The following is a 23,342-nucleotide window of genomic DNA, read 5'->3' on the forward strand; positions in this document are numbered from 1 at the left end:
AGGAATTTAACTGCCCGTGTTCTGTGTTCCCTGTATACGCAGGTACAGGTTGTATTGTGATTTTTTTTTTTTTTTTTTTTTTTGGGGGGGGGGGTAAAAAAAAACAACTGCACGTGCAGAGATCATACTAGTACTAGCAATCAGAAGTTGCTTCTTCTTATTATTTTTGTACACATAGTTAACTGCCGATAGAGGTTTCGTGCTGTACGTGCAGAGATGAAACTGCAGATCAGAGGTTCACTTCAGTTCAGTTCAATTCAGTTCAGTTTTACTCACAGTCATTTCAAGAGTATACAATAAAAAGACCAAAAAAAAAAAAGATTCATAATTATATACAAGGTAAACATAAACAAAACAAAAACAATAATTACACTTGATGGTGGAAAACCCAGGGAAGTGGTGCTTATAGATAAGGGCCCCACACGTAAAACAAACAAACAAAAGAATCAATGTACATTTCAAGTTTGTCTGTACGTATGGTTTTGTGGGGGAAAAAAAAACCAAACAAAACATATATACATAGATACCTCGGCAAACATCAACAGAAATCCGGGGGAGATGAGAAAAGAGTAGAAAAAAAAAAGGTGAGTATATATAGGAAAGGCGAGAATATACGCGAGAATTGGACTTGAGACATAATGCTCGCAAGCAATGATTTTCATTCATCATGTGAATACAAAGTGATGTGGGTACGATGAAAATAGATTTGTCAACTTTCCCTCGGGAGGAGCATGTTAAATGACAATCTCTTAAATCGTGATAAAGTAGAACCCTTTACTATGCTTTATGTCTTCTGGAAGAATATTCCTTCATTTGGGGAATTTTACCCGGAATAAGTTCAGGCTAATGTTGTGCGTACCTTTGGTTGTCGCAGTGAATTTCTCCGATGGGTATCATGCAAATGAATAGAGATATTTAAAAAGAATAAATCGTTAAACACACCGCAAAATGATAAATCCAGCGTGAGACTGTAAAATACATAAAAACCGAAGAATTACATGATATTGAATCAGTTTTGGGTAATAAACGAAGCTGAGAAAACAGGCTACTCGTGTGGGCATAAATACAAGAATTCGTTATAACTCTGACTAGGTTTTCTTGGTTCATGCAGAGTTGGAAACCTATGTGATCAGTAGTGTTTTGAGGTGTTTTTTGTTTGTTTGTTTGTTTGTTTGGGTTCGTTTGTTTGTTTGTTTGCTTGTTTGGGATGGTTTTTGTTTTTGTTTTTTGCTTGCAAAGAGCATCTTTTGCAACACACGGCGTTCCATAGGAAAGTCTTCTTTCGGGAAGGACTGTATGGGCACGGATCCGACCCCGCGTCATTTGACGTCATCATGAATATTCATATATTTGGGAGATTCCTTCGGGGCGGGGCATGCAGCGCACGGAAAACACGGGGACATGTATTCAGTATTTTTTTTTACGTCGATTACAATGGGTATCTCCCTAAAACAATAAAGTGTACTGTCGGAATGCCGCGCAGCGCTCTAACATCTTCAGTAAGCCAAAGCCATACTGTTTCTTTGATGCTGGGGTCGCCAAGTGACATGAAGGTTTGTTAGGTTTGCCCATGATAACTATTTCGCGCATGCAGACAATTGAATTAATGTGATAAAAAATGTTTAAATTGTGCATATAATTATGATGAACATGCATGTAGAAAAATATTACTAGTACAATGTACTTGACTTTTTTTTCGGCCTCCAGCCAGCTTTGCCCAAGCTGAACCCGCGCCCAATCCGCGCTTGTAGGGTGATCGAGAGAGTAGTACTAACACCTCCGTGGCGATACCGCGTAGAGTGACGGAATTCAATATATATTTTCAACAATATTCCTTCTTTTTATATTCAGATTAGTTGGATAAGCCGAAAAAAAAAACAACACCAAAAACCCAGAACAACAACAACAAAAAAACAAACAAAAACAACAACAACAACCACCTTCCAAGCCAAGATTCTGGTTATAGGCCCGAATACTGGTAGTTCGCTGGAATTAATGCAATACTTCATAGTGGATATCCACGGGTCAGCATATATTTTTACTTAACTGTAGTACATTTTTTTATTTTTTTTTCTCTCTTGTCACTTTTTATGTTTTATTTTTCAGTGCTTTGTTCAATAAAAACATTTAAGTCAATCATTGCTAAAGTACTACACTGTAATATGACTAACAGAATACATTTGAATGCACCCAGCCGAAGACCGAGCAAAACTTGCATGTTCCTTAAATCCTTAGGGCCTAATGTCACCCACAATTAACGGCAGCACAATAAGAAAAATCAGCTGGATGTGACAAAATAATTTCACACAATGTTATTTTCTTTTAATTTCTAATAAGGAAAATCACGTTTCTCAGGTTTGTTTGTTTTTTTTTTTTTCACTGATGTGTCTAGCTGTTGAATTATTTCAGACACTATTTGTATACTGCGGTTCGTGAGTTTATACCGTGCCTGTACTTGTACAATGCAGGACTAAAATCAAAAGCATGTATTGGTGAGTGAAGGAACCCAGACTTTTTGTAACTTAAAGGCATGCATACAGATGGAAATGGAGAGGGGAGGGGGCAGGGAACACGAAATTTATAAGGACTCCGAATACACACAAATGTTTAGATTTCCCTCCGTTCAAATCACATCAAATTGCAATAAGCATGTACGTACGTATGTATATGTGTATGTATGCATGTATTACACATATATATATATATATATATATATATATATATATATATATATATATATATATATAACATACAGGGCCGGCGGAGCGTTTTAAAAAGTGTTGGCCTTTTCTATTTCCAGGTTTCTATAGCTGACAAGTTAAAAAAAGAAACAAACACAAAACAAAAATGATAAGAAATAATAAAAGAGATAAAGGTTTTCAGTGCGAAAACGTAGTATAACCTTACCATGCTCACACCTCAAAAGCTCTACCTATTTTTATTTAGTGTCACTTACGTACTTCATGGTTTGAAAAAAAAAAAATGTGTGGGGACTCAAAGTCATGACACCATAATTACCTTTGTATGGTGCACCCCCCCCCCAAAAAAAAAAAAAAAAAAAAATGGTTGGGGCCCGAGCCCCCATGGCCCCCACCGTTCCGCCGACCATATATGTGTGTATGTATGTATATATACATTATATATATATATATGTATGTATATATTTATATATATATATATATATATATATATATATATATATATATATGTATGCATTGTGGGACTTTCAACTTTGATACTTATCAGAAAGTGCAGTGCAGGCGTACAAAATAGAGGAAACATTATATATATATGATATATATTTTCATATTCCTTTCTAGTACGGAGAATTTACAGGGTATACATGTACTTTACTGCATATTAATTTGATGCTTTCTTCCTTCGTCAGTCAAGTATTTTAGTGGTTCAAATTTGTTGTTATACCAGATCATGTTCAATATAATGAACATTTATTCAATACACGCCTACCACGTTCAGACTGAATTAAGATTTTTTTCTGCTCTGACATTACCGAATCTTTTGCCACTGTAAACAGCAAACTTGACAAATTCATTTCAAGTATATAGTCGGTCGCATTTAAGAAAGGACATATAAATCTGCAGATATCGTCGCGTAGAAAATTTACAAACTCAACATATCGGATTTGAATGACGGCGAAATCTTTTCTGCTATTTTTCTTCTGTAACAATACATCTCTCGGTCGCACACATCACAGACAGAACTAAAGTACAAGACCCATTGCCATGATTACATACTATCCTGACATATTTTTTTTTTCTCCAAATCGATCTATGATACCTTTAACCATGCAATATGAAATATTGAATTATTTTCCATTAGATACATACTCCCCCCCCCCCAAAAAAAAAGGAAGCAAAAACAAACAAAATACAATAGTGTTCCCCCAACACCCCATCCTCAACACAATAAAAGTTCAGTTACATGCAAACATTCTCATTTTGATTTTTTTTTCTTTTAAACGCAAGCTGTTACACAGTGTGTTGCAGTGTAATTGTAATATGAAACGTTTTCAATATCGTCTGCTACTTCTCTCTTTTAAAACACAATTTTTCATCTTAGTTTATTTGCATTTAGCAAAAGAAATTTCGATCTTACTAATCCTCATTCGTTAAACAAAATTATGAACAGTATTGCAAAATCGTTCTATTTACTTGTACTACGTGAAAGTATGTTATGAAATGAAACAAAATCTGATAAATTCACAGCAATTACAAGTACCATGTAACATTTGGTGTAATCCAAACCATGCATTGTTATGATACAGTGTGCAATTTTTTTTTTTATTGATATTTGCATCTTAACTGCTATGCAGTAGCCATAATTAATTCTGATTGGCAAGTGGATTTCGGTTTTCCATCACTCTCATGAAACAAAAGAATAATGAGTCTGTGTTTCTAAGTAAAAAATAGTGTATTTATTGTGAAATTATGGAGGAGTTATATTTTTGATTGGGCATTATTGGAAAATAGGTCAGAAATAAACTAAAGCCGACCATGCAGTAAATCCTTTGTGAAATACATTGTAAGTGAAAGGTGAATAGCTCTAATAACAGTACATTATACAGTATTACACACACACACACAAAAGATATTCATGTCAGCTGGTATGCCGAACATCAGTATAACAATATACGTTGGACATTGTACATTCGCGTTCAACAATTGATCTTTGCGCTTTGAATGTATTTGTTGTTTAGCACAATATATCGGGTATATTACTTGAAATTATAATAGTACTACACTCTCATGCTTGAAACTTGCAAAGACATGAAAGAGAAACAAATCAGCTGTTCCACAACATCATTTTGGAAATGGATCTGTGATTCAACCCGCACGGTTATCAACATGTTATATCTTTGTGGCATGCAAAACATGTGAAAGCATGAAGAATTTGTAATACATGTACATATCCAATACTACTTTAGTATCCAAAAACAAATTGTCTCGGTAATGGTTGTTAACAACTCATTGGTTTTGTCTGTTTTATTTTCATTGAGCTGTGTCTAACACCATTTCATTTTTTAAAGGACCTACCAGATCGGGTGAATATATTATGATATGTATGCCTACTCAAATGTTGTCCTTCATCTGTTGGTACAACTGCAAAGAAAACAGCATTCATTTCTCTTCCTCCACGAAAGCAATGGTAGTAGCGATCTTTCTGTTTACTTTTGCCCGGTCTGCTGCCATTCCAACTCGTCTTTGTGATTTCTTCTTGCGCAAAGGTAGATCTCGTGCAGCCTTTACCCTTTTACTCTGGCTCTGGGTGATCTTTCTTTTGAATCTGACACTGTGCACGACAGGGGTAGGGACTAAGCCTTCATCTGTGTTCATCATGTCCTGTAGTGTCATTACGAGTGCTGTTAGATGATCATCTGCATACTGCAGGATTGCTACATTGTCGCACATGTACGACATGTCCTTGATAAGGTCCAGTTTCTCTCTGCATCTGAGAGCAATCCGCTTCGTGGCTGATTTTCGGCCCACCCTTCCTTCCAACGGCTCTAGTGAGCACTGCGAATCGACTGGAGGCACCTCATGATGCACGTCAGGTTCAAGAGTCATCCCAATGTAAGATGTTACTTCCTTGTCGAGGGTGAAAAATGGTGACTCTCTGAACATCTCAGGCAATTGCAACCAATTTGCTCCTTGCCCATGTAGAAGAACGGCAAACATATGCTTGCACGGAAGGTGTGACCACGACCAATCCATGCAAGCACAGCTCGGGAGCCCACTCTCGGTCTTCAGGTAGACATCATACATCTTCTTTTTGGAGAAGACCTCACTCTTCACCTGCAATATCATGAGAGTCATTGCACACACAAAATACACATCAGTCTTCATGTTTGTTTGTTTTCTTCAGATTCGTCATTGTTCATGCGTTCATTGCAAATATAGATTTTGTTTGAACATTTTTTCTTGGTATTAGTCTCTGTAAACTATACATTCAATGGTATGTGTGCACTTTTCGAGATTAAGAGAAATGATTGAAATAGGTACGATTTGAACATGCCATCTGCTACTTCCTTTGGAACAGTCTACATTTCTCACATGATATAGTATGAAAATGAACTGGGACCAGCTACACCATGTCACCTGGGACAAGACAATGGAGCGTGCTAATCGGTATAGATGAAAGACAATGAAATAGAAGAAATAGGGCCCCAATGTGTTGTGCACGATATAGATAATTATAAACTAATTGCAAAGAAATGATAGGGAGGATATGTCTCTGTAGGTATCTATAAGCAGGTCTACAGTTATGCAATTGACTCATTTTCGATTTATAGTTATCGCAGAATTAAAGAAGACATGAATGTTCACGCACACAAAGAACAATGCATAGACATACACCCAATAAATCATGATAAACATGCCTGATAATGATTGTCTGATATCTTGAGAACATCATCTTTTTCGAGGGTGTTTGCCATCTCCACTTTCTTCATGCAGTGCTTTATGAAGCCAGCTGGTCTGTCCTTCAGGTACTCTGGTATTGCCTCACTGTAACTTCTTCCCAGGCATCCCATTGCGCTCACATTCTCCTTGATGTATCTGTATTATATGAAATGCGATCAAAAGCACAAATGGTACATTATTCTTATTATGAAAACTTCAATGCTAATATTTCCAATCAAACTGAAAATATTGATAGTGAATATTTTTCACCATAATGAAGGCTTACGCAGTTACTAATGTTTGCCAAGCCAAGTGAAAATGTGGCCACTCACATTTGGGCAAAAATACATCTCCATGAAAGAAGTTATGTGATCATTCACTTCCACACTTGAGTCAGCAATTCACGCCGCGAGTATTCAATTCCGTTGGCAGGCGATGGAGCGGCTTTTAAACGAGCATCCAAATTTCCATTTTCCCTTCACAAGAACATTTTAAGGGATGGTACAGTATTGATGGAGATGAAAATTGGGCTTTATACCAAGAAAACACAAATAGAACAGTACAGAACATACCATTTTAAGAGGAATTCAAAGTTCATTTTAAATATCTGATACATCAGAAAACAAAGTATAACAAAACAATCGTAATGTGGCTTCCACACTTTATTAGAATCGCTCTATTTTGGATATCTTTGCCATTTCAAAATCAATTTTCATGAAATAAACGTTTAAATCTTCATGGAATTACATGCTCTTTCTTATTTCGTAAGAAGTTTCTCAATATCTCACAAAAAAAAAAAATATGATAGAAACCTTAAGTTTAGTCTCAACCAAAACTATACAAGCCCTTTCATTACCAATCGAGTTCATCCATTGAAGTTTAGATTAAAAGGTTAGCGGCCGCATTGCCAGCGGCAGAAGATGTTGACGTGATAAATGGCGAGCGCATGTCACACAAAAATGCGTAACATCTATTAATTCACAGAGAGAAACAGAAAAAGAAAAGAAAATCATATATATCGGTGCAGACACATGTTCTGATTGCTAATGAATAAAACCACTAACTGCGCTGAGATCTGCTCTCCTTTATTCATTTGAAATACCAGTTTGCTTAGCATCCTTACAAGTGTCACAATAGTCTATACTTTTCCCAAAAAGAAAATCCAGGGCATATTTGGGAAGAACAAAACATCAGCGGCATGTCACAACAAAGAAATCAGGTACTGTGTGGTATTCTCATCAAAGGCAATGATGCTGTGTTGCACCCCATGGCAGTGAAAATGAACAGGCTGGAATGTAATTTCACGAATAATTACGCATGTACCTATCCCCCCCCCCCAAAAAAAAAAAAAAAAAAGAAGAAGAAGAAGAAGAAGAAAACCAACAACAACCAAGCAACCAAGGAACCAACCAACAAGCAAACACACACAAAAAACATGAAAATATAACAGAAGTAAAACACATAATCATTTACGTACAAATTGTGGGGTGAAACTATAATTGATACCATGCCTATTCCATTACTCCTAAGAAAAACAGGTTGCGTCTATCGCGATATTGAATGACATCTTCGCGAAGTTGGAGAACTTTATACGGATTTGATTGACAACGTTTCAGATTTGATTGAAGTGATTGCAGATTCAGTTCATCGCAAAATGAATGTGAACGTCAATACGTCCGTGTTAATGTCCACCCCCCCCCCCCCAGCAATCCCTAAATTTAGTGATATGAAATGCCATTTTCACTGGGGCATTAACCGCATAAACTCATAGAACTACTTCAATACTACACATGCCTTTAAGATTTTGACTGTATGCAGGCACTGCAGTTACTGGAAATTAGATCACTCATGTGTATGAACTGGGATTGCTTGAAGGAGGAAGGTGGGAATAGCAGTACAATTGAGCACCCGTATATGAACAGACTCAAGTCCAGAAGTAAAGATCTTCTTGCAGTAGAATAGGTGCAATGATTGCAAATCTTTTCAGTTCCACTCAGTTTCTCTTATCATGAATTACAGTTAAAGTTGGTTATGGGAAATTCATTCAGATCATCAAATTGAATTTGGTTTTACACTTGTGGTGATTTCTTTTTCGTTAGTAAGTTGATGTTGTTATACACGTCAAAACATAATCTTCAAGTGATTCCTGAGGTCACTTCAAAATTAGTGAAAATACACATTTTCACTAATAATTCACTCCAATTTCACTTTGAACTTTCTCTCTCTCTCTGTTATCTACTTCTTCAATAGTGAACATTTACACTTGTTATTACAGACATTACCTATTAATCGTGGAGTTCCCTAGATAGTAAACACTGACCCGTGATTAACAAAAACAAGCAAGCAAAGAAAATCCAAACAAACGAGAAAAATGTTTAAACAAACGTAATATTCATCTTTTCACAAACAAGAAAAAAATATGAATTATTCCTCATACTTTTGCATCATTGCTGGAAGATATTCCGTCAGCAGGCAGTGCAACATGCCACATACGCTCGCATCCTTCCTTTTTTCTAGGAAGGCATACTTGAATACCTTGTTCTGAGCTTCAAGTCCGTTGTTGGTGTTTACTTGGATGCCTTCATTGTTCCTGTAGGCCCACACCCACCGCTGTAAAATTAGTACAAAGAAACAGAAAAAGAAAGGAATGAAAGAGAGTCAAAGTGTTCGCGTGTACTACTGTAATCCTCTAGTTCTGACTGCATTTTTAATGGTAAACCATCTTTGGTCATGTTTTCTTGCATGGATATAATTCATCTTTCAAATACTGGTGAATTACCATCTAACATCCAATATTTGTGATGTAATTGTTTTCCATATTTAACACGTTTCCCTTGGTCATCTTTGCACATTTCCCGACGTTTGCATGTTTCCAGGCGAAACCTGCATGCATTTCCCGGCATATGCACATTCCAAGCTCCGAAGATCCTCCCCCACCTTCATCCACCACGAAAGAAAACTGGCGCAAGATGCTGACTCATCATGGCTCGCCCAGAGCATGGAGCTACCAATTGGTAGCTCCATGCCCAGAGTGTCAGAAAATGGGAGTAGACTAGTCAATCTAGCCCCCAAATGGCCAAACCCGGAAAAAATTGCAACAGAATTTATTTTTTCACACACATGTTCCACTGATATCCTTAAACAACATACAAAAAATCTAGAGGAATATAGGTGGGGGAACCTGTCTAGAATAGGATCCAAAGAGAATGTGTGTTTTGCCACGTTGTAAGCACAACCACATGCGTTGTTTTCTTGGTGTGTGTTACACAAAGGTGCTCTTTGTATCTAAGCTAACATCTAACCTTCATTTACATCATTACATCAGCATCCAGTGAGATGGCTTCCCTGTCTGTACACTAGTTGTGCATGGTCTTCTTGGAAAGCTGGCAGTTCTCTGATTGCCTTGTCAGTACATAGTCTTAAACAACCTTCAGACATGGATCTTTGTGTGTTGTGCAATGAGTCCTTGACCAATGGACAGTCAACTGTTGTACTGGGAGAAAAGGGGAGCAGTGGTGTCAACAAAGCAGCTGAATTACGGGGGGGGGGGGGACAACATTGATGTATGTGCTGGACATTCTGTGCATCAAAAGTGTAGAAGGGACTACACCAACAAAAACATAATCAGTCGTGATCTGAAAGCAAAGCTAGAGGGTAACACCTCAACAAGTGGTCCCACTCTGCGTTCACAGGAGCCGGTGTTCACATTTAGTAAGCACTGCCTACTTTGCGCTCTACCTGTACAGCCTACCGGGAAAAAGAGAGGCCACGATGACACAGTTGTCTTTCCTGTGAGAACGGAAGATTTCCAGGCTACAGTAGAAAGTATATGTAAAGAACGGCAGGACAGCTGGGCTGAAAAAGTTCACAGCAGGATTGAGTTTGCACAAGATCTCCATGCAGCAGATGCGGTCTAGTGTGCAGCATCAATTTCAGAACTGGAAAGCAGATTCCATTAATGTACCAATGTTCAGCTGATGATTCTATGCAGAAACAAGTAGGACGACCTGTAATGTCCCACAGAGAGCATGCCTTTCTGAAAGTTGCTGAATACTTGATAGAGAATGATGAGCATATAACCGTGACTGATCTAGCAGACAAGATGTAGGAGTTTTGCGATGAGCCTTACAGTGTGAAGTACATGAAGCAAAAATTGCAGGAGCATTTTGGTGACCAGATTATCATCACTTCCATCAATGGTAAAGCCAATGTGGTGACATTCACTAGCACAGCATCAGCCATACTGAACAAGTTCTACGAGACTCCAGAGATGACCGATCCTGAGGCTGAAAAGATGAGAATGGTAGCAGCAGCAGCAGAAATGATCAAGAATGACATAAAGCGCACAGAGACATCGAAAGCTGTCTACCCAACACCAGACGATATTTACTCCATGGAAAAGAACAATGCCATTATTCCTGAATCCCTCAGACTCTTACTCAGAAGGATTTTTAGCTAAAAGAACGCAGAGGTGAAGATAGCCTCAGTAGGGCAGGCGATTGTGCAGGCAGCCAGACCAAGAGTTATCATTGCTCCCCTTCAGATTGGCCTTGCAGTTCAACTGCATCATCATTTTGCATCAACGTTCTTGATTGACTCCCTGAACAAGCATGGCTTTTGCTCTTCATATTCGGAAGTGAAGAAATTTGAAGGATGTGCAGCAGCTACACAGGGCACAGATATCCCAGGTCTCACTCCTGACCATTTTGTTCAGTATGTGGCAGACAATGTTGACCACAATGTGAGAACACTGGAGATGCCTTCGAATCTCTTGGTATTCAAGAGAACAAGCATTGACTGCTTTGATGAAGCATACAAGTTGGACCTTCTTTGGAAAGTGGCATGGCCTTTGCGCTCCCCAAGGCCTGGATGGTCCGGCATGATGCAGACTATCAGTCAGGGAGGCTATCCTGGTAAATCGTCTGTGACCTTTTTGTCAATGATAGACATGAGTTCAAGTGACATGAGCTGTGTGTACTCAACCCTGAAATTTGTCTGCAAAGAAGCTAAGCGGCAACATGTAACACCAGTTATCACCTTTGACCAGCCCTTATGGTGGAAAGCACAGATGATAATCACCAATGAACCTCCTGACAGTGAGCTGCACTCAGTTGTACTGTGCCTTGGTGGCCTTCACGCAGAGATGAGCTTCCTGGGATGCATTGGTCACATCATGTCATGATTGGGTCTGCGAGAGCTTTTGGAAGTTGTGTATGCACAGAATGCAGTTACTCACATGCTAAGTGGAAAGGCCATTGCTAGGGCAGTGAGAGGACATATGCTTGTAGACTCTGCTCTGAATGCAATGGTGGTAGCCAAGACATTCAACTTACTCCTACCGGAGAGAAGTACCAGTGATCATGTGGGACAACCTGAAGCAGCAGAAGAGTCCACAGAGACTGGAAAAGATGGAGCCACACTGGCTGAAGATCCTGATGATGATGATTTGCCTGCTTTCTTGCATGAGGGTGTTGAAGTGAGTATTCAGGAGATGGAAGTCACCAATGACGTTGATCCCAACAACCATTCTGAATTAGAAGTTGCAGGCATGAGTGAAGACCTTTATGAGGCCATACAAATGTATGACAAGCTCATGGAAGGAGAACTATCTGCAGAAGAAGTGTGCAGTGATGGCCATCTTGAAAGGTTCACAAACGTCTACAAGAAGAAATGGAATCAATGAAACAACGTACAGCACGTCTGTGGATACAATATATGGAGATGATCAATATTCTCCGCTGCTTCATCAGAGCAGAGAGAACTGGAAATTGGAAGCTCCATCTAAATACTCTCCAGGAAATGTTGCCGATACTGGGCTGGACTATCATCAGACTTGGTGATAGAGCAGGTACTCATGAGAACTATGAAGACAACTGGAGGACTAACACGAGGTAGAGGCATGTCTGAGGCCCAGCGTGCACAGTGGCTGCTGTCAATGCCAGCTTGCTCAGAATGTGAATGGTGCTATGCAGGAATTCAAAGGCACAGACCATGTGACAAGTGACCAACATAAAGATATATCTCCAGCCAGACAGTCAAGAGATGATAAAGATTCCAGAAGTCTCTTGGAGTATCTGCAGGCAAGAGATCCCTTTTGCTCAGAGGATTCCTCTCTTCAAAACATTGCAGATATTTGTCATTTGCTACCATTTGTGCATGCCATTGCAGGGTGCGATACTACTTCACACATCTTTGGCATTGGAAAGGGTCTTCCTCTGAAGTAATTGAAAGACTCCAACTTCAAGAAGCAAGCAGAAATCTTCTGCAGCAGTGAGGCTACCAGACAAGAAGTACAGCACGCTGGTGAGGCAGCACTTGTCTGTCTGTATGGCGGCAGTCCTGATGAAGTGCTGAATAGACTGCGATACCGACGATTCTCGGAGAAGGTATCAATTAATAGTTTGAATGTGTTTGGGACACTAATTTCCTCAAGTTACCTATTAAAGAAACCACTAATCCCATTTTAGCACATGCTTGTATTCAGCGGAGGAGCTGAAACATAGGCGAATACACCCATTTTATAATTCCTATGATTTGCAAGCTTTCCCCCACCTCCATTTCTCTAGATTTTTTATATGTTTCTTGCAAGAGGTATGGGAGCTGGAATCTGGAAAGAAAAATTCTGTTGCAATTTTTTCCAGGTCATATCACAGGGTGACTGGACTAGAGGGCTGTGGAGCCGGGAAATGTGTAGCCTTTTGTCAAGGCCCTCTCGCTGTAATGGGCGAGCGAAGCGAGCCCAGCCGAGCGCGCCAGCGCGAGGCCACTCAGCTGGGCTCTCTTCACCATACAGCGAGAGGGCCTTGACAAAAGGCTAGGAAATGTGCAAACGCTGGGTAATCTGCAAACACCGGGAGATGTGCAAACGTCTCGCCGGGAATTGTGCAAACGCCTGGAAATGTACAAAACGTCTTGCCGGGAAATGTGCATATGCCGGGAAATGTGCAAACGTCTTGCCGGCAAAAGTGCAAACGCCGGGAAATGTGCAAATGTCTCGCCAGGAAATGTGCAATTTCATCGATGGGAGATGTTCAAACACGACGCCGGGAAATGTAAAAAAGTTAAGTTTTGCGGGGAAATGTGCAAATGTAGTCGGGAATGAGCAAATCATTTACTCTAGCAATACTGTGTATAAAGATGATCGACAAACTCCATGTCAAAATTGCGCATGAACCTCCACCATTAATACTTTCTAAATAAGATCCTTGACAGATTTTTCAACATAATTGGCAGGTAGCACCATTATGGCAATGGGCCACCCCCCCCCCCCGAAAAATGGGTGGGGGGGGGGGGAACCTCAAAGTCCCTGCACTTCTTCCAAGAAATTCTTCTTATATTCTATATACTATAAAGACATTGATGACAGTAGTTTCAAGTCTAATGACAAATCCAGAGATGCAGAGCACGAGTCCATGTGGGGGGGGGGGGGGGGGGGGCTTCAACTCCCCTCCCTACCCGTGTAGCCTCCAATCTCTGGAATCTTTAATCTTCTTCTGTCGAACCAAAAACGATAGAACTACGTTAATGCTATGCAGTGTTTGTGAAAGTTCAGGTGTGATAATGGCGGATCCAGGGGTGCCCTGATAGGGAGGTGGGGTGTGAGGCGGAGGAGGGAGGGGGGTTTTCCACATTGTTCTTGAAAAATCTCTACTGATTTTCACCTACACTGTACTTTGATGTTGAGTTGTTAAAATTATCCCCCACCCCTCTCCGCCGAAGAGGAGGGGAGTTGGGGGTGGGTGAGTTGAAGCCTCAGAGTTCCTGAACTCTTAATTTTGATATTTATCTACTGTAGATTCGAAAAAGAACAAATTTAGTGCTATGAAGACCTTAAGGACTGAAATCTCATGTTTGATTATGGCGGGTGCAGGGATGCTCTGATAGGGGATGGGTCGGGTGAGGGGGATGAGGGACATTTTCCAAATTTTCTCCCTCTTCTTTAAAAAATCTATGACAAATTTTCACCTTCCCAACCCCAAAGGTGGGAGGAGTTTGAGCCCCCCCCCCCCCCCACCCCCATCTCATCCCCTCAATATTCAGGTATTTGTTGAAAACGACAAAAGGAATACATAATCAAATTTGAAGAAATTTTCTGTAAAACTAAGATGAACAGAAATCAATTTTATCACAAATTGGGAAGGTTGATCTCCTTTGATGTTTACGTGCAATAGCTGATTGGTCTTCAACAGCCTCTCAATCAATGAAAAAAAAAATGAATTACTACATATATGTTCACGTTTCAGGACAAGAAGTTTGCTTCCTCCGATAACTTTCAATGAGTTTATTCTTCGTCCTATTACATGTGCACCCAATTTAGGGGTTCTTTTTGATGATCAACTGCATTTGACCGATCATATTAACAGTATATGTTGTACAGCATCATTTGGACTACAAAGAATTGCTTCAATTATACGTTATCTTGATGAAATTGCGACTAAACGGCTTATACATGCTTTTGTAATGAGTAGAATTGATAATCGTTGTGGATTGTTATATGGTTTGTCAGTTTAGGTAGACTGCATTGAATTAAAAATTAAGCTGCAAGATTGGTTACCCGAACTCACACATGTGACTCTATTTCTTCAACATTACACATGTTGCACTGGTTGCCAGTCAAAGATAGCTTAGTTTGCAAGTTACTTGTAATTTCACATAAATGTCAACATCAGTTAGCTTCTCATTACTTGCAACAGCTCCTCCAAGAATATCAACCTGCCAGACAACTTCGCTCAAGCACCAAACAATATTCAAAACCGGTTAATGTATCAACTAAGTCATACGGTCAACGACCGTCAACGATCATTTGAATATACAAGTATAATAATCAACTCCCCAATGATATCAGAGAATGTTCATTATTACACCAGTTCAAGACTTTATTGAAGTCTCATTTGTTTGTAAAGTAACTTCTATTGTTTTGTAAATTGTTGAATGATGTGTTTAAGTAATTTCCTTCTTTTGTATCTGTGTGTTCTTACATATGAGTCTAACCCCCAAACCCCAAATTGTCTCAAGGGGGCGACCAATGTTGTACAGAGGCGGATAAATGTTGGTCTGGTCAGTTAGCTTCTCTCTGTACTGGTCGGGGGTTAGGTAATCACATAGACACCAGTCATCATAAAATGTACAATACCAAAATTTAAAAGGGACCTAATATTTCTCCACAGGAGTAAGGACAAATTATGAACAAGGGTACAGTTTATATATTTAACTCTAATGCTTCTAATGGCATATATATTCACCGGCCTTCCCGTAGGCCTGAAATAATGAATTGCTCACAAACAATTTCCTTTTTACAACTCATGACACATTTTTGCAAATATCTACTGAACGACATTTTGTCACCCTTGCAACACTAATCAATAATACATAATACAACTGAACCTCTCTCTCGCACTCATCTCTTTAATGCTCATTAACAGGAGACTCTTTACGACCATTTTACTCTACGGGAGGGGAAGGGGTTTGGTTATTTGGGAAAATGAAATTAGTGGGGGTGTGGCCACTTAGCTCGACGTCTTTTTTGGTAGACGCATGAAGACCTCCTCCGCATGTCGATGTCGTCATCGCCGATGAGCTGGGGTGTCCAGTCGGAAATCTGCATCTACCACAAACTTGTAAACCGGTTCATCACCAGGGGCGTGGGGAGTCCAGCATCAACACAGTCGCTGTCACTTTACTTTGCCCATGGACCTACAACAATAAGTCCATGCTTTGCCTCAGTCGGATGGAACGCTCCAACCATCATGACCATGACGCCAACCAAACAGCTGTCGCTCGAGTTCATTACACTCTGGCTTTGGGTGAGCCGAATTAAATCATGTGAACAGTCCGATTAACATCATCGGAATGACGCTCACAGTTCTATGTCAGCGAGGTACACAGTGTCAGTGCAGGTTGATAATTAATTTGGAGAGGACATGATGGGTGAAGGAAGGGGGTTTCCAACTCAATTTAGTGGTCTCCAACCAAAAATCTGCTCCTGTCTCCTCAAGCTTCAAACAACTCTCAAAGTTCCAAAATACTCTGCAGCTCTTAATTGCTTCTCTACATAATGTGTAGGAGCTCGATCGAATTTTGATTGCCACTTCTCTCCTGTCAGCTCAGACATTCACCAAGTCTGACACTCACCAACTTTTTTAAACAACTCTCTCACATGCTCTTTTATACCTAATTAACTATTCACATTTTCTTTTCCTACCATTATTTCATTGGTTAAATTTGATCTTTGGGAGTGTCTCCACAAAACAATAAAATCCCATTGGTGAAATGTCCCATTAGCTCCTGCCATTATTTCCTATGCAAAATCTGCTGTGGTGTTCCCTGTCAATTTCCTCATACTTATAATTAACGATATCAAACAAGGGGCAGGAGACAAAGAGCCAGTGTCCACATTGCTCACCAATGGTCTCTAATTTGTTTGACTACTTCTTAACACCGGAATCATTGCACATGAAAATTAGGGGGTGAGGAGCCTCCTCACACTAGTTACCTTCAGTTTATTGGGGTGGGGCTCTGGTACTGAGGATTATGGACCTGTTATGGGGGAGTTAATTGCTTAACTCATAAACTGCCGTCAATCAATCTTCTCTTGGGAAGGGGAATTGACCACGAGAAAACAAGGGAAGTCTGGCAGGAAGCAAAACAAAGGATTTCACCAGGACCTCACTGACTGCATAAACTCTAAGAAGGGGCTGTATAGGGCTGTGTACTTTTGCGTCACCGGGACATTTTGTATGCTAGTAGCCACTGGGCTACATGCATAATCTGTCTTTTCTCATTTCTAAAAGGCTCAGAGACTTGAATGCAATTTGCGCTCTAGAAAAATGTTTTATAATTATTATCTGATGAAATTTCATGTCTGCTATAATCGTCACGTGGTGGCTGCCCTCGTCTTAGCCCCCGCTCTGAGGAAAAGGAACAAATTGAACTTGTTGCCGTTTCGAACAAAGTGGGATTCTATTACCCTAGAGATGCTACCACGTTTGGTGAAAATTCGTCAAAGATTTATAAAACAGATGCAGAAAATGTGGAAAAACCCCTTCTTCCTCTAATTTCCCCCTCCCCCGGATTCACCATAATCAGACGTGAAATTTCAGTCACTAACGTCTTCATTAGCACTAACTTACCTCTATCTTTCCGGTTTGACAGAAGAGGACAAAATCCAGAGTTTAGGGATCCCCCCCCCCCCCCCCAATTCAGGGCTCTCCTCGATCCACTATAATCAAAGATGAAATTTCAGTCATTAATCTCTTAAAAGCACTAACTTTGCTCTATCTTTTTTCGGTTCGGCAGAAGAAGAGGGGAAAAATCCATAGTTCAGGACCTTTGAGACTTCAACCCATCCTCCTCCTTCGGTGATGGTGTGTGTGCGTGGGGGGGGGGGGGGGACTCATTTTAACAAATTACGACCATATCACTGTTAAGATGCTATCTGCCAAATCTAGTGAAAATTCGTTGTGAGGTTTACAAGAAATGTTGAAAATGTTAAGAAAAAGGACAAATGGTCACTATAGACAGGTGGTGGCTGATACATGGGATAAAGGTAGTAATGATTCATCCACATGTTTGATTGAGAGTATCTGTCCCATGTGTGCTTAATATAGGTGAAATGAACATTTGCACATTTACCGGCGTCACGTTTGCACATTTCCCGTTGATAAAATTTAGAGAATTGCACATTTCCCGGCAAGACGTTCACACATTCCCCGGCGTTTGCACATTTCCCGGCGTTTGCGCATTTCCCGGTGTTTGCACATTTCCCGGCTCCACAAGGGCCTATCAACGCCAATATTGTGCTGTTCATCTAAATGAAAAACATAATTGCTCTTCATGAACGCGGTTATGCATGCTTGCTTAGATTTTATTGCTTTTGTTTTTCCTATAATAATGACAATGTTTAAGTTACAGAATGATACTCACCCTACTGTGTGGGATCCATTGCTTGGAAAACCAGGTCTGCAACCTTTTGTTATCCATCCAGATCTGCGATGTCTTCAGGGATTCCAGGGCCCTTTCATAGTCTGCAGGTGTCACAGCATGCGCACATTTACGCAACATAGAAAGCAAATTCTCTTTGCAGGCTGCTGGAACACAATTACATGACTTCGCCACCCAGCGGACCCAACTCTGCTCTCGATGGAAGTCACACAAAAAGACATGACACCCTGAAGATTGAAACACATAGTAACAATAATATGTTTCACTTATTGACATTCGACCTGCATCTGAAAAATCTTGCTGTTGCTGAATGTAACGATATACGTTAGCACATCGCACATTCACTTGCTGATTGTTTCTTCGTATGTATTTAATTTTCAGGAAGACGGACTTTGCGGTTAGGATATGACAACGCAAAAAAACGAGTCCTTACAGTTTGTGCTGTAGGGCCAACAATAATGTCTATTTTTACAACTATTTCAACTAGTCATATTGAATACTGAATCATGTGATATTAAAGGGAGTGCCTAGTAACTGGTCAGTGGGAATCACTGGGAAGGCTGGGGGATGATTGTTCGAATCTTTGTTGGATTCATTTTAGAGTACATTATGTCTATTGTTGTGTGATAATTAATTGCTTCAGAATGGTCTCATATTCTAGTAATGTGCAGTTCAATGGTTCCAGGCTAGCATGCCTGTACACTGACGGGGCATTAAATTGCTTATTATTTGAACACGCGACCGTTCTGAAGCAAATTATTTTCACACAACAATACATTATAATGCATCCTTCAAGAATTCGAACAATCATCCCCCAGCATTCCCACTGATAAATACTGATCAGTTACTCGCCATCTCCTTTAACAAAGCATGATGTATACGTGGGAAAATGCAAATCACACGTTTTTTTACAGCATAAGGATAGTATCAAATAACTTCTCTCTTCTCATGGAGTACACTGACATACGAATGATGTTTGGAAAACTAAAATATGATAGCACAAACAATAACCATTGTGGTATATTATACTTGCATTAAATATTCAAAACGTTTCGCAACGTCGCGTCGGACGTTACGAGGATTTGAAATTTCGTTTTTTTTTTGTTTTTTTGTTTTTAATGTGAAAACGTTGCATATGTCATATACATCATGCCTGAAGGCAAAACAATGACCCTCATCATTTCACAAAACTATGTATAGACACATTCATTTGATATCGACACCCTGACATACCTCCCAAGAGGCTTCGATCAGGAGGAAATAGATTACTAAGTCTGGTGAGATGAAATTCCCATATAGGCCTATCACAAAAATATATGCTACAATGTCCTTGATGTGCATCGCTGCAGTTTCTTGATGAGAGAGAAAAGGTACTCATGATTTCTTTTTTTTTTCTTTTCTCAACTAGACATTATTGCCTATTGTATGTATACCTAAAAAAAAAAAAAATGATTACAAAATTATATGCTATATACATGCAATTATCATATAAAAGCGTTTCTTTTTTTTTGGGGGGGGGGGAGGGTGGAAAGGAGCGTTATGGATCTGTATGGATCATGTAGATCATGTTTGTAAAATTATTTAACGTAATATTGGCGTCATTGATAGGTTTAAACTGTTTCTTCCCCAACACTCTTTACTTATACTGTTTTCGTCTTTGATATTATACCTTCTTTGAATTACGGAATTTTAGCATCAGGAAACACGCATCAAATATTATTAGATACGGTTTTATTGTTACAAAAGAAAGTATTTCGAATCATTTGTAATGCCGCTCCTTGCTCTCATACAGCTTTTGTTTTTTGAAAGTAAGATTCTGGAAAATGAAGATTTGTTTTTATTTCATTTAAGACAATTTATGTATAATTATAATAGCAATTTTCTTCGCGTTATTTGATGTTATGTTTCCTCGTATCCTGACATACCATAGTTACCCAACAAGACAGTCTAATGAATTTCATTTGACCCTCCTTAGAACTGTGTTACCTCACCAGACATGTATTCATACAGGTCCAAGATTCTGGAACACCCTTTGTCCAGACATAAAAAATGATCCTTCTTTGTATTCGTTTACAAAAAAAAAAACAAAAAAAATATTGAAATCATTCCTCCCTAAGTGTTATGATGTAACAGAAAGAAACTAAGTTTGTTTGTTAATTTTGATAGCATGTAGGTTTGTAAGCACCATGATCCGATTGATTCTTCATAGGTATGTCAGGTCGCGTCTTTTGCGGCATTCCTCATCACATCCCTTGTTTATTTAGGTGCACACTTGTATACTATTACACGTGATCTCACAGAACAGATGATATGTTCTGCTATCAGCAATTCCTTACAATTATATTGTATAAGATATCACTTTCTCGTCGCTTTCAGGGCTCTACACTTCATGATAATCTGTATCTATTGAAAAGAATACGATATTTCATTACTCAGAAAACAGCTGCATTATTTTACAAATCTGTTATTCAAGCTCATTTTGATGACTGTCCTGTGGTGTGGGTAAAACACCAACAAAACAAATTTAGATAAGTTGCAATCTCTGCAAAACAGATCCTTGAGGGCAGTGTTGAAGGTGAATCAGTTATTCCCAAGTAGATCATTGTATTCCCCATTAAAACTAGATCGATTGCAAATTCGCAGATCAAAGCATTTAGCTCAAGTTATGTATCGATGTGTTCATCATACTGCCCCTCAGTATCTGAATGAACTCTTTACAGTACGTCAATCACATTATGCCACAAGGACGGGCGACATGCAATTGAACATTGCACGCCCTAAAACAGATTATGGTAAAAGATGTTTTGTATATAAAGGTGCTTCTTTATGGAATGATGTAGTTCGACATATTTCTTCTGATATTTCCCTTGATACATTCAAAAAACAACTACATGAATACATAAAATGATAATGGATATAGGATGCCTAACCGGATGGAGTTTAAACCATTTTTTTTTTAAATCATCAATTCACAGTCAAAATATCTCAGCAATACCGATTCTCTTCTGTATTTGAAATTCAGTGTCACATGCCCTTATTTTTTTGTTTTTTTTTAAGTCGTAATCTAAGGCCATGTAGATATTTTTTTCCTTTTTCTTCTTTTGTGTCTGAAACAAGCTATCATGGTGCTTATACCTTGTTTCTTGTTCTTTGCATATTATGTGATGTATATCCTTGTCGTACTGTATGTATAATGTTTGTATTTTTAACTTGTATGTGTGGACCCCTCTGAAAACCAGCCTTTGGCTGACGAGGGTGTTCCACCCCATGAGTGGAAAACAAAAATTGAATTGAATTGATTGAATGATATGGCTAATATACTCTCTTGATTTGATCTTGAATGTATCGATTGATCTAGGCTTTTTGTTTTTAATTGTCTTTTTAGTCGTCTCTTTACTTCTATTTCTGTTCCCCCCCCCTCTCCAATTCTATATATATATATATATATATATATATATATATATATATATATTTTTTTTTTTTTTTTTTTTAATTCCCGCAAATGTGAAGTTAAGTTTTCACCTAATTTTTTCTCCTGTGAGGTGCCCAAATTGTGCAAGCATAGTCTTTTGAGTGGGTACCTCCACTTTTTGCAGGATGTAAAAATATGTTATTATGAAAATTGCCTCATTTTGAAATGACATAGTGACAAACGTTTCCCTTTGCTGTCTATGTATCATTCGTTCAAACGCATGTCGAATTTATAATTTTGTGCATTCTGTTGAAAGAATTGAAAATAAAACCTTTGAATAGAATTAAATGGATGAGTGAAAATGGTAACTCTGGAGTGCAACTAGTTTCAGGGAGCTTAACAGCAAATGAATGATCCTGTATACCATCATAGTCATTAAAACATATGAAACATACGGTCACGGGCAATGGATGAAAAGATGTGCTTATGTAATAGAACATCAGCACCATTGTGCTGATTTGCTTCCTTAATTGTTCTATGATTATAAGTATGCTGGTATAGCGACAATGCGCAATCCCCTTCGCGTCTTTCGCGAAATGAATTACCGCTTCATGACGTTGGAACAAACTTCTCTTCGACCAATCTTAGTGGCTACTTTTTAGATTTGATTTACATGAACACAAGTTAGACTGACTGAAAATGTATTTGAATGACAAAAGAACCGGTTATGGATGAAACCCTCGAAGTGAATAGACGCAGTATTAATTTTGCATGACGACCTCACGGAAGAGATCGTAATATCCTACATCTTAAATCAGAGTAACTTCTAACATGAGTAGAACGTTCCATAACGGATTTATACATTTTCCGCAACGACGTTATCTACATTTTCTACTCTACCTGGAAAGGTCTCTTCAATTGCTCGTATCTCCCGTTCCGAGAAATCTGTCATGAAATATCTCGGAGTCCAAGGCCTTTCGTCTTCCATCATCCACTGCTGAATAGTTCGGAGTCCCTCCTGAATGGCTGCAACTGTCTCGAACTGGACGACGAATTGTCCTGCGACACTATATCCAAAGTTTGTTTTCACAGCCAAGAAGAACATGGGAAGCTCGTATCTCGTCGTCTTATATGTGGCATCCAAAAGGCAAAGGGTATTGCCGTATCTAACATTAAGAAAATATAAATTTTGAATTCAAATTGGCTATCATGAAACTCAATATGCATGGTTACTTTGGATTCTATGTATTTTTTTTTTCAAAATGAAGTTTCAAAAACAAGATGAAAATACAAATCTGAAGCTGATATACTACTTACGGTAGAAAAAACGTGGCTATCATAAATCCAGCATGTGGAATTAACTTTGGCTACATTGACCAAAAAATGATTGACGCTTTCAGTAATGTATTAGGCATTAATGTATTTTTCCTTCTTTTATGTACTAGGAAATAAAGTGCATTGTACGATTTGAAAGTCCTATGAAGTTACTATGATTAAGGAGATGTTAATTACGACAACTTTGCGATGTTTTGTGCTGTTATGAGTAATGGGATACGGGCATAGGAATAAAC

General features: G+C 39.0%; 1 protein-coding gene across 1 annotated transcript; it reads right to left on the reverse strand.

Annotated features, from left to right (window-relative positions):
• Positions 1–3,318: 3,318 nt before the first annotated feature.
• On the reverse strand, positions 3,319–22,817 carry LOC140230760 (uncharacterized). Its single transcript, XM_072310899.1, has 5 exons — positions 22,672–22,817; positions 18,342–18,586; positions 8,857–9,029; positions 6,398–6,575; positions 3,319–5,813 (listed from the first exon to the last, which is right to left on the reverse strand). Exons 1-5 carry the CDS (start codon positions 22,760–22,762, stop codon positions 5,139–5,141), a joined length of 1,362 nt encoding a protein of 453 aa, XP_072167000.1. The 5' UTR covers positions 22,763–22,817; the 3' UTR covers positions 3,319–5,138.
• Between the last annotated feature and the right edge of the window lie 525 nt (positions 22,818–23,342).

The sequence above is a fragment of the Diadema setosum genome, chromosome 7, assembly GCF_964275005.1.
Source record: "Diadema setosum chromosome 7, eeDiaSeto1, whole genome shotgun sequence".
Classification (NCBI taxonomy): domain Eukaryota; kingdom Metazoa; phylum Echinodermata; class Echinoidea; order Diadematoida; family Diadematidae; genus Diadema; species Diadema setosum.

What these genes read in the sequence shown, in the direction of transcription:
- LOC140230760 (XM_072310899.1), bottom strand. Translation starts at nt 22,762, where the DNA reads ATGATGGAAGACGAAAGGCCTTGGACTCCGAGATATTTCATGACAGAT. An exon ending in CTTCCAGCAATGATGCAAAA is followed by an intron (nt 6,576 to 8,856) that starts GTATGAGGAATA and finishes CATATAATACAG; the next exon opens with ATACATCAAGGAGAATGTGA. An exon ending in TATCAGACAATCATTATCAG is followed by an intron (nt 5,814 to 6,397) that starts GCATGTTTATCA and finishes ATGATATTGCAG; the next exon opens with GTGAAGAGTGAGGTCTTCTC.